General features: G+C 46.8%; 1 protein-coding gene across 7 annotated transcripts in view; it reads right to left on the bottom strand.

The window, feature by feature from the left end:
• PPFIA4 (PTPRF interacting protein alpha 4) overlaps positions 1-11,958 on the bottom strand; it is a 64,107-nt gene that overhangs the window by 3,236 nt on the left and 48,913 nt on the right. For all 7 annotated transcript variants that reach the window (XR_012489063.1, XR_012489062.1, XM_074308847.1 and 4 more), the window contains 4 exons: positions 7,745-7,842; positions 7,271-7,446; positions 5,405-5,473; positions 93-267 (listed from right to left, as the gene is read on the bottom strand). Coding sequence is in view for 5 of the 7 variants with exons in the window: in XM_074308847.1 (XP_074164948.1) it covers positions 93-267; positions 5,405-5,473; positions 7,271-7,446; positions 7,745-7,842 (518 nt within the window). In the remaining 2 variants the exon portion in view is untranslated. The remainder of the gene's footprint in view (positions 1-92; positions 268-5,404; positions 5,474-7,270; positions 7,447-7,744; positions 7,843-11,958) is intronic.

Genomic DNA, 11,958 nt, shown 5'->3' with positions numbered 1-11,958 from the left:
ACTCATCTCCAGCAGCCCCCCTAGCCGGGCTTCTGAACACCGGGAGGGGGTGTCGGGGGAGACCCTGCGCTCCAGCCCAGTGGCCGGCTCACCTTCTGGCAGCATCTTCTTTGGCGGAGCCGGGGGGGGCTGCAAGGGCCCCAGAGTGGAGACTCGGAAGCTGGTGGGAAGGGTCTCGGCCGAGGTGCTGAGCATCCCTCCGTGGGGGTCCCGGGGGCGGAAGCGTTTCCTCCAGGAGGGGGCACGGCGAAACACCTTGTCGTCACCCTGCGGGGTAGACAGGCATGTGGGCCCCAGACACACAAGGGAGGTGAGGGATCACTGCCTGTGGCTCCTCAGGACCTCAAACCCGCCCTTGTCTGGGGGAGCTTTTCACGGCTGAGTCACTTCCCATCTTCTGGTCCTCAACTTCCTCATCCATGAAATGGGTCAGTCTGATCCCTTGTGGAGCTAAGGTCTGGGACTTCCTCAGGCTGTTTCTCTATGGGGGTCCTGTTGCCCTGCTCCAGCCACCCCAGCCCAAGCTTAGCATCCCCATTTTTCCTACTTCCTCCCACCCAGCTTCATGTCTTCCATTTCTTCCCCCCAAGAGAAAAGGGAAGCACTTCCCCACAGACACACCTCTCCGCTCTCATGGCAAAGGCGCCATCCTTCCCAGGTCCAACCACACAGAGACAGGTCGGACATCCCGTTCCCTGTGCATCCCCCTCCGCTTGGTTCCCAGCTACCAGCACCATGAGGTGGGTGTGCTTCCGTGTCACACCTCCCAGGTAATCAGCAGTGGGAAACAGCCCACTCTCCCCCACCCCCTCTTCTGGAGGGTCTTTTAGCTGGCTTCTTTCTCCCTTCCTTCTCCTTCTGTCTTAATGCCATAACTCAGCTAACCAGAAATATCACAAACATTGAGCTCTGGTCCTAGAGTCAGGAGAACCTAAGTTCAATCTTTCTTCAGATATTCACTAGCTATGTGAGGGACACTGGGCAAGTCTCTCACTCTCTCTCTCTCTTTTTTTTTTTTTTTTCACCTCAAGGGACCCTCAATTTTCTCACCTGTAAAATGGGGATAATAACACCTAGCTCCCAAGGTTGTTGTGAGGATCAAATGAGATACTATTAGTAAAGCACTTGTAAAACCTCAAAGCACCATGTATATACTGGCTATTATGACCCTTATTTTTGTGTCCATTGTTGTTATTCTCCCCACTGCCTGCCCATCCCTCCCTTCAAAGAATTGTTGGTAGCCAAAAGCAAATGTGCACCCTTCTCATACTCACCTAGGATTTCTTGGGCTACAAATATCCCTTGGTGGTCCTTTTTAACCCACCCTCTGACTCTAGACGGGCCTCCCCTTCACCTGCCCCAGACCAAGAGTCAGCTCCCCAACTCTAACACAGCCAAGCCCATGCCCTCTCTCTGCCTTTGCCTCAAACTCCAACATTCCCCATCCACCTTCAAAAGAAGGCCCTCCTGACCAACAGGATGATTTCAGAGAAGCCTGGAGAGACTTACATGAACTGATGCTGAGTGAAATGAGCAGGACCAGGAGATCGTTGTATACTTCAACCACAATACTGTATGAGGATGTATTCTGATGTACGAGGCCCTCTCCAACAATGAGATGAACCAAATCAGTTCCAATAGAGCAGTAATGAACTGAACCTGCTACACCCAGAGAAAGAACTCTGGGAGACGACTATGACTACATAGAATTTCCAATCCCTCTAATTTTGTCCGCCTGCATTTTTGATTTCCTTCACAGGCTAATTGTACACTATCTCAAAGTCTGATTCTTTTTGTACAGCAAAACAAGTGTTTGGACATGTATACATATATTGTATTTAATTTATACTCTAACATATTTAACATGTATTGGTCGACCTGCCATCTGGGGGGGGGGGGGGGAAGGAGGGGAAAAATTAGAACAAAAGGCTTGACAATTGTCAATGTTGTAAAATTACCCATGCATATATCTGGTAAATTAAAAACTATTAATAAAAAAATAATAATATGGAAAGGGAAGCCTTCCTCTATCCACCCCCTCCACATAAAAACACACAATAAAATAAATGAACAAAGAGTGGGAAAAAAAAAAAAGAAGGCCCTCCTTCCTTCAAGGCCCCCCTCAGCACTATTTCCTTGGAACCTTTCCTGACTCCACATTGCCACAGCACCACCCACACACACACACAGAGCCCCGGTAAAATGATCTCTCCCTCATTTCCCAGAAGTCCTTTACCTGGGCCTTTCCTTATTTGTGTCCACCTTCTCTTCCTTATTAGGGTCTAAGTCCCTATAGGACAGGGTCTGTATTCTACCTCTCTATGTCAAAGCCTAGAACAGAGCCCTGGTGTTTGTTAGGTACTTCCAAAAGTACATCGCTCTGAAACCTCGAGTTCTCTCACAGCCTCACTCCAGTAGTCTGGACTTGCTGTTAAGACCCCAGCACCTCTCACGGTGCATGGCACCTGCTAAGCGTTTGGTGACTGGCTGCAGTGCAAGCAGCATTCCCCAGGGATAGTTAAGTAAGCCTCAGAAACATCCCAGCGAGGACCTGATCCCTGAGAAGAACCTAGGGCCACCTTAGACTACCCTTGGGTCACAAAGTCTCGGCCTCTCCTCCACGAAACCCTCTCTTCTCTGGGATCTCCACAGTTCCAGCACTGCCACGTCCCTGCCAGACATCATCCCCAACATTTCCTCCCTCAGAAGTACTTGGAACCTAGAAAGTCAGCTCCTCATTTCCCCTTAAGGTGACATTCCAGGCAGAGACCAGGAACACGAGAGCCAAAGGAGAGCCACACCACAGGGGCCATTAGAACTAAAGCCATAATTCTGAAGATGAAAACAGAGGGAGTTATTTGATATCCACTTGACTGGAAAGGTCAACTTTCCTAAATCAGAACCCACTCCGGGCCCCAGGGCACTGCTATGGAAAAAAAACAAAAAACAAAACCCAACTGTCCCCTCCCTGAGGCTGCAGCCAAACCAGCTCAAACTCTGGCTTCCTGGTAACGCTGCACCCACACCACTCTGGGTGGTTACGAGTGACCATGAGCCTTGGTCTCCCCTTCTGTGAAATGAAAGGGTCAGACCAGGCGCCCCCTAAAGTCCTTCTCCCCACAAGATCCTGCAGTCACAGAGTGCGGGCTCAGGCCCTGCTCATGTCCTTCTTCGATCCCTCCCGGCTCTCAAAGGCCACAGGTATGGAGTGCCTCAGACCAGGTAATGGGCCTGAGAGTGGCCTGAGCCAGTGACAGGCAGGGCTCTTGTTATCTGATCGCTGGGGTCACTCCACGGGACTGCCAAAGGGCTTTGCCCCACATCACTCCTTCCCTCAAGCTCTGGTGGGCTCCTGTTTCCTCTAGGACCAAATAGAAACCTTTCTGTTGTTGTTGGCTTTTAAAGCCCTCTATCCCATCCTACCTCTCCAGCCTTTTTCCCTGTTCCTCACACATAACATACCGGGTCCTGACTGTGTGCCTTAGTGATCTCTCCTAAAATGCTCTCCCTTCCCATCTCTGACCCATGGAAGTCCAAATTTCCTTTAAACTCCACTCAAGTCAGACCTTCTGCACAAGGCCTTTCTTTGGCATTCAGGAGCTGGGGCCTCCCCCCCTGCCACAGTTGTCCGATAGCTAGCTGCCTTATGGGTGTTCTGCAGAACACATGTATATGTATAGAGAAAGATGGGTGGGTGGGTGGCATAGATGGCAAGAATAGATGGCTGTGATCTCCCATACCACCTTAGCTCCTCAAGGACCAGCAATGTCTCCCTTGGCTGCTATCTCCCAACATCTAGAACAGTATTTAAGAAATGCTTGTTGATCCAGCACACAAAAGCCAAATGAACAAAGGAATCAATTGGTGTAAGATCATCCCAAAAGTGAGAATAATGTGTAGAGAATTGATAAGACCAGACAGATAAACAAAAACTTAGATTCATGGTGTGACTGACAAAGGAGGCAAGTTTCAAAGAAACCTTTTTTCTTTTCTTTTTTTTGCACGTCTGTTGGGAGCATGCATTAGGCTTCGTCATGAAGCTTTTGAAATGATTGATATATTCTGTTGATTGAAGATTATTAAGTTTGAATCCTGTGAGACTTAGCAAGTGTGTATTGTGAAATTAAACCTACTTGGCTTTTTCAACCCCTTTCATTGTAATTTTGTATAAAATAAAGCCATTCATTAACATTTCTCTAAAAGTGCTTGTTGATTGGTTGATTTTGAAATATAAGGTTAAAAAAAAAAAAAGAAATATAAGGTTAAAGTCACAAGAGCCATCCAACAGGTAATCTGATAGATTCTACTACAGAGAAGATAAAAAGAGGGTTCTGAAAAGGAGAAAAAATAAAGCCAGTATGAAAAAACAGGAATCAGAGAGCAGTGGGCTTTATCAGCAATGAAGAAGCTATCATGAGCAGAGGAAGAATAGCAACAGATTAACTGAAGGGAGACAAGCATATTAGTCAAGCAACAAATCAAAGAAACTGGCAGGTGATAGGGTAGGATGTCAGATGGAAGGTAAAGGGAGAATGCAGAGCAAGCACTGTCAAGTAAATAGAAAAGTCAGGGGGATTTTTGTCAATTAGTACAGATTGCTTCTGGGGGTATAGGGGGAACTGCCTGGCCGACACTAGGGAAAAGCCTGAAGAATAGAAAGGGGAAGGACTTTTGTTTCCTTAGAGATCAGAAATACTGAGAGTGACTTGGACTTGGGGCAGGAGCAAGGCTGGAAACTAGAAAATAGATTGGAGATAATTGATGAGTTAAACCATATCAGATTGAAATGACTAACAGGTTGGTTACCTGGACTTCCCTAAAATTTAGCAACCTACTTTCTAATATTAAAACACCCACTTGGAGCTTGTATGCTGATATCCTCACATATTGTAGCAAAATACTTTTGGGCCCAAAGTGGCTAACTGTAAACACATGTCATATTAAAGTTACCATAAAAAGAGGGAGAACCTCAGAGAGAAATACAAAAGAAAAACTGTGATCTCACTGGTATGAGCTTGAAGGAGGAAATTCTGATTCTTTATGTAGCAATGGTAAAATGATACCCTAGAACTGTCCCCACTACAACCTCTCCCAAAACCTATATAACACAACTTAAGGAGACCCAAACAAAATCTCAAGAACTGGAAGAGACCTCAGTGACCATCAGACCTACCCTATAACTAAGCAAGAATTCCTTCTATAGGATCCATCACACAATCATGGGGCCTTTGCTTAAGAGACCTTCACTGAGGGAGAAACTACTTCCCTAACGAGATCGCCCATTCCCCTTTGGGACAGTTCCAACTTCTCACTGCACCTCCTGCAAATCAGAAAAGTTTATGAAGGTCGAATCTCAATGAACCAAAACTCCCCAAATGAGTTCTAATTAGGATTGGGTACTCACATCATCCAGCTTGCGATCTGTGCCCAAGGCCAAGAGGTTGTTAAATTCCCTTTCCATCACTTGGCGGGCCTGGGAATAACAGAAGGAAGAGAAAAGGACAAGAGCTATATAACCCTGAGCCCAGCTCAACTCTCCCCAGGCTCCCTCAGACAAAAGGACAAGCAGCATGTAAGAAATGAGAAGAAATAAGCCTTAATTTCTTTATATAAAAGGAAGATATCACAGGGTTATTGTGATAAAAGTATTTTGTAAAACTTTTAGGGTTATATAAATGTACTTTGTACACTACACATAGATGTTCTATATAAAGTTATATCAAAGTACTTCATAAAACTTTTTCTTTTACTTTCTAAAGTGTTAAATGTGTATATACACATATATGTTCTATGTGAAGTTATATAAAAGTACTTTGCAAAACTTTAAGGTTATAACAGGATTATATAATGGTAGAGTTGTTTTGTCAAGTACATTCCTGGGAAGTGTTGCCAGCCAGCATCAAGACCAACTTAACTGGAAACCTACAGACTTTGGATTGATTGCTCACACGTAGTATAGGCTAGCAGAATTTATTAAAAAAAAAAAAAAAAAAAAAAAGATAAGATCATTGAACACATTAGGGGAAAGGCAATGTGATTTTTATAAGTAAAAAAAAAAAAAATACATCTTTCTGCTACTGAGGTTCTTTGAGAGGATAAGTATGTAACAATGGGAAACCGTGGACATTTATGACCAAAATGGCCACTATATTTCCAGGTACCATCAGCAAATACCACCCTAAATTTGTAAAGGCCAAAGCAAATTCACTGTTGGAATTCTATGGATAGTTCTGGTTGCTATCTATCTGGTAGATACAAACAAGGCATTTGGAAAAAGTCCAAAGCAGGATGACTAAAGCCATCGGGGGTGGAGATTCTTTGTCCCAAAATGACAGACAAGTGCTGGGGTGGGGGGAGGAAATATGATCAGAGTTTGTAAAATGGTGAAGGGCAGGGGCGAGGCTAAAAATGGGCTTGCTCACCAGACCCTGACCATTCATACTGCAAGCTTTTCTCCTCCACCCACCTTAATGCTTAAAATAGTTTAAATTTGTGACAAATAAAAGCAAGTGCTACTTCCCACATAGAATTCACTGCCATGTTTTCTTGGGAAAGTCTCTTAACCTCTCAAGGCCTGGGGCTTCTCATTTGTAAAATGAGATTGCTGGACAAGATAATCTAATTCCTTCCAGATCTAAAAACAAAACTACAAAAGGAAAAATGATCCTTGGAAAGTTATGCAGACCCCAAATATAAATAGATTCAAAGAAAATTCATATAATTCTTGAGTGATGAGTTTCTAATGAGTTATAAAGAAAAATCAGGAAGACGTCCTAATTAGTAGACCCATCATGCCCTCGCCAAGCTTGTTCCTTGGTGGCTCTGTCAGGGAGAGGGACCACAAGGAAACAGACTAAAATTCTGATGGGCTTACACCTTGGCCTGCCCCCCCCCCCCCGCCACTGTGGTCCTACTCAGTTTTCTGAGAACAGATCCAAGGGTGGTCGAGGGTAGAGCAGCCTCCTTAAAGCCATTGGCCCTCTTCATTCTAGAGCAAAGGCAGAAGCTGGGACCGCTCAGAGACACTACATGATGGTAAAAAAAGGCCTTGCCAGACATGAGCTGGACTGAGGAGTCCATTGAAGAGGCTCTTTTAATGGGGTTTAAAATATACCTCAATCCACTGCAATCCTGTGCCAAACCAGTTTCCCCACTGGGAAAATCCAGTGTATCCAAGCGGGTGCGTGTATAATTTTATTTCCCCTGAGCAGCAAGGCCCTAAATGTTGGCTTGACCTGCTGTAGAGAGGACGAGGAGGAGGGCTTCCCACCTGGGTGTTCTGTGTGGGGATCTGTAAGACCAGAGCCAAGGTGTTGTGGTCAAAGTTCTCATCCAGAGCAAGGAGGGCCCCGTGCACACCACTCTCATGGAGGTTGCCGGCATAGTCCCGCAGCCCGATAGACTGGATCCAGTGTATCACCTGGTCGTTGGTCCAGACCAGCACATCTGGAGGGGAAGGATCAAGGGAGAGAGCAGCGGCCCTGCCATCAGCCTGGGCCCCTCGAAGAAGCAAGATGACACAGAAGGGAAGGAAGGTTGGAGGTAGAGAGTGCACGTGACTCCTGACTGCAACTAGCTCAGGTAAGGCAGGTCCCTTCCCTGGGTTTTGCTTTCCCCCTCAGTAAAACGTGGCTCTGTGTTCCCCTCCAGCTCTAGATCGGGGACCCTAGGGTCCAAGGAGTGCTATCAGAGCTTCTCAGGTCCCTGCCCATCCACCATCTCCCCCGACCCTCCGCCAGCTCACCCTTGATCTCATGTTGGCTCTCTTCCCGTCTCTTCTCCAGCTCCTTTCGGTCATAGTTAAGTCTCTTCAAGCACATGATGCCATACTGCAGGCTGCTCCTGTTGGGCACAAAGCATGGTGCTGAGTCCAGGGTGGTGGCGGGAGGGGAGCAGGGTGGGAGCTGGGGTGTGTGCATTAGGGGATAATTTAGAGAGTGCCAACTGTACCTTCCCTCACTAGCCCCACCAAGGCTTCCTCCTCTCCCACTCCTGCCTCCATGCTTAACCCATAGCAGTCTCAGAACTTCTTCCCCTGAGCAGCCAGAGTAAGCCGCCCTTCCTCCCCACAACCCACCCACCATTCTCCCCCTCTTAGCTTCAGCCCCCAGGCAGGAAAACGGGAATCTAGGTGTGTACTCTCCCACAAAACAAGGGGCTGGGGGGAATTCCGAGGACCGTCAGCCCAAAGGGTCACAGGACCAGAGCCAGCCCCCACTAACCCTCACTTAGAGAGGAGGGAGTTGAGGCCCCAGAGGGGAAGGGCCTGGTTCGGATTCACACCTGAGCAGGAGCCCAAGACCTGTCCCACTCACTATCTGGGTTCCTCTTTGTAGACAGTCACCAAGCAGCCGGGGCCTCAAGGGCAGACCCCTGTACTGCTCGAGTCAACTGCCCTGTCAGCAATGTGCCCCGCTCATTCAGGCTCCAGGATCCATGGCCCAACCTGACTGCTCAGGAAGGAGCCGTAAGGAAGCGTTTTTGCTGGGCCAGAATACAATGAAAGAGCTGGCCCCAGAACCCGCTTCACAAGGTGGTGAGGAGAAAAGTGCTGGAAAAAGTAATGATCATAACAAGCCATAATGTACATTAAGATGGGTGTGAGATGGAGTAACTTCCAAGTGAGTCGGCCTGTTAAGTAAGAGAGGGGAAGCCAGCTGGATAAGAATTCCTATTATGGTTGTTACTGTTAAGCAGTTGTTGAGTATTAACTCTTAAGGTTATTAAGGAAAGGAAAGCCAACAGGAAAATACTACTACTCAACTCTTATTAATCATTATTTAAAAGCTAATTAAGTTACTTATTATTTTGTTAGCTATATGTTATGTAAGGGAAACCCAGCTGGGCAAGAATCAGGCTCTTGATTTCCCTAGCTTATCTTGTCCTTGACAGGTTATTTCTTAGCACAAAGACTACATCTGAAAGGAGGAAGAAAGAGAAGAAGGAAGAAGAAAGGGAGGGAAAGAGGGAGAGAGGTCATTGAGGTATCTTTTTGTTAAATGGAGAGAAAAGAACAAAGGCCAAAAAGTCAGAAGGCAGGACAGCTTTCAAAGCTACAAGTGGCTCTTATTATATACTTGTAAAGTTAGAAAGTTGTACATTATAAAGTTCTGCATTGGGGGCTGCTAGGTGGCGCAGTGGATGGAGCACCAGCCTTGAATTCAGGAGGACCCGAGTTCAAATCTGGTCTCAGACACTTAACACTTCCTAGCTGTGTGACCCTGGGCAAGTCACTTAACCCCAGCCTCAGAAAGAAAAAAAAAGAAAGAAGAGGGGAAAAAAAAAGTTCTGCATTTTCTGTAGATGCAAATTCCCATTCTTTTTGGTGTTTGGAGTTTGTGATAAAAATTTTTGAAAGAAGAGGGAAAGGGGCGGCTAGGTGGTGCAGTGGATAGAGCACCATCCTTGAATTCAGGAGGACCCGAGTTCAAATCTGGTCTCAGACACTTAACACTTCCTAGCTGTGTGACCCTGGGCAAGTCACTTAACCCCAGGCTCAAAAAAAAAAAAAAAAAAAAGAAAGAGGGAAAAAAAAAGTTCTGCATTTTCTGTAGATGCAAATTCCCATTCTTTTTGGTGTTTGGAGTTTGTGATAAAAATTTTTAAAACAAGCTGGGGGGAGGGGGGGGCGGGAGTTGGAGGGGAGGGGGAGGCAGTGCAGCTAAGTGGCGCAGTGGATAGAGCACCAGCCCTGAATTCAGGGGGACCCGAGCTCAAATCCAGCCAAAGACACTTAACACTTCCTAGCTGTGTGACCCTGGGCAAGTTGCTTAACCCCAGCCTCAGGGGGAAAAAAAAAAAAAAAAAAATCTAGATAAGACCTTTACATTCAGATGGTACATACTGTATAACTCTCTCATCTAACAGACAAAGATAACATATATTGTTTCCAATGCAAACAAGTATGGTTTTTTTTTTTTGCCTTTGCTTTGAACCGTAGATTTTCCCCTAATTTTGTTATTGCATTTCTCCCCTCCCCCTCCTTTTTCTTCCCAGCCTATCAGATCATCCCAAATATCTGGAACCACTTCCCTACACAAAAACCCAAACTTTTAAACTCTTTTTATCAGCAGCTCAAGTCCACCTTGTCTATTGGGCTTCTATAATTCATTCCCTCACCCATTTTGCAACCCACCCCCTAAACCTGCTGCCATCATCCCTCAAAAACTCTTCCATTTTTTAAGATCCCACCTTGCAATAATATCCTCCTACTCACCAACAATGAGACAGTCTAGGTAAAGGACCCCATATATGGTGTCCTCTATTGTTCCAGCTGCTGACATGCCTCTGCTTCTCCCGGCCCTTTGGGCCTTGGGTCAGACTCCTCTTGGATCCATGGGCTGGGGCAGACTCGGGGACTTCAAGGTTCCCGCTGCTTACTCCTGTGATTCCTCCATCCCCACTCCTTGGAGGAGCCACTGCAGATCTCAGCCCCTCCAAAAGCTGCCCCAGCTCCAAGGTTCTGGACTCACATCTCTATCTCCTCCTTTTGCCTCATTTCTCCAGAACCAACTTTTTGCTCTCGTTAGGAACTCCAGCTCCTCCTCCTTCTGCCAGGCCTTTTGCCCTGTTTTGGCTTCTCCTCCTTCTTTTTGTAGCCTTTGGATCAGACTGTGTGGCCATTGACGGCCCTCTGAACTCTTCAGATTTTATAAATCTTGGCCCTGCGGTTCGCTATTTTAAACGTGCCCTCTCCAAGACCAAAGGTGCCTAGAAAGTGTCTCAACCAAGCCCAAAGACGTAGCACCCGAGGAAAACACTGATTTAGAGTAAAATCTCACAGAGGATAGTGGTATATACAGCACTATAATCTCATAAAAACACTGAAGCAATGGAAATTTGGTACAGACTACAGCGAAAGCAACCCCAGGACAATTAAGGATGAAAATGGAGACAACTATCAGATATAAAATGGAAAAGATCTGTGTAAAATTTTAATAAAAAAGACTTTATCAACTATTCACTCTCCATGACCTCAGAATCTCTGACCCTCTTTGGCTTGCTTCTGTCTCTGCTGGCAATCCCCTGCCAGCCATCTCTTATTCCACGTGAGGAACAAGTCCCAGAACGGGACAGCCTGAGCCCTACACACGGGATCGGCCAGTTTCACCTTGGTCATGGCTCCCTTCAGGAATCATCAACTACTGACTCCCTACTACATGCTCAGCCCAACACAAGCTTCCCTGCTCTCCTCCGCCCCCAACCCTCCCTCTCCTGACTTTGCGGAGAACACCGAGACCAACTTTCCTGGGATCCCCCTGGGGTCACAGGTGCCAGATCCCTCCCTGGACCCTCAGGGCCTCCCCCTCGGATGGCCTCCAAGACTTCAGCTCCAGATCTACCCTTCTGCTGCCATCCCGTCTTCTGCTCCCTTCGGTCCTCCCCAAGCCTCCCTGCCGGCCTCAGCCCCACACCATCCTCAGCCTCTCCCTCCTCCCCTAGCACATGTGTCCGATACTCTAAAAGGCAGCCAACCAGCAGCCTTCCTGGGCAGGGCTGTGATCCTGGTGCTGTTTGCTGAGCCTTCTCCCTGGCCCACCCCCAGGGGACTTTCCTCTGCTGGTGATTGTCCTGATGGCAGCATGTCTCCCTAGCTTTTCTGTGGCCTTTCACGCATGGGCCACCCCATCTCTGCAGGTGCTCTTCCCTTGGCTCCTCCCCACAGTGCTCCCCCTTATTTTATGGCTATAATGTGCCTATGTATGTATATTTATTTTATGTACATATACATGTATTTTATGTACATATGTATTTATGAATCATGTGTACATTCCCCACCTCATCAGGGCCCTATCTGCATTTTCTTGGCAGAGCTGGTTTGTCATTTCCTTCTCCAGTTCATTTTACAGATGAGGAAACTGAGATAGGGTGGAATGACTTGTCAGGAAATATCTGAGGCCATAGTTGAAGTAGGGCCTTCTTGCCCCTAAGACCAGTGTTCTGCCCACTGTGACACAA

Source organism: Sminthopsis crassicaudata, chromosome 4 (genome assembly GCF_048593235.1).
Source record: "Sminthopsis crassicaudata isolate SCR6 chromosome 4, ASM4859323v1, whole genome shotgun sequence".
Classification (NCBI taxonomy): Eukaryota; Metazoa; Chordata; class Mammalia; order Dasyuromorphia; family Dasyuridae; genus Sminthopsis; species Sminthopsis crassicaudata.
Note: the sequence above shows the minus strand (reverse complement) of the source record. Positions and strands in the feature narration are given on the sequence as shown.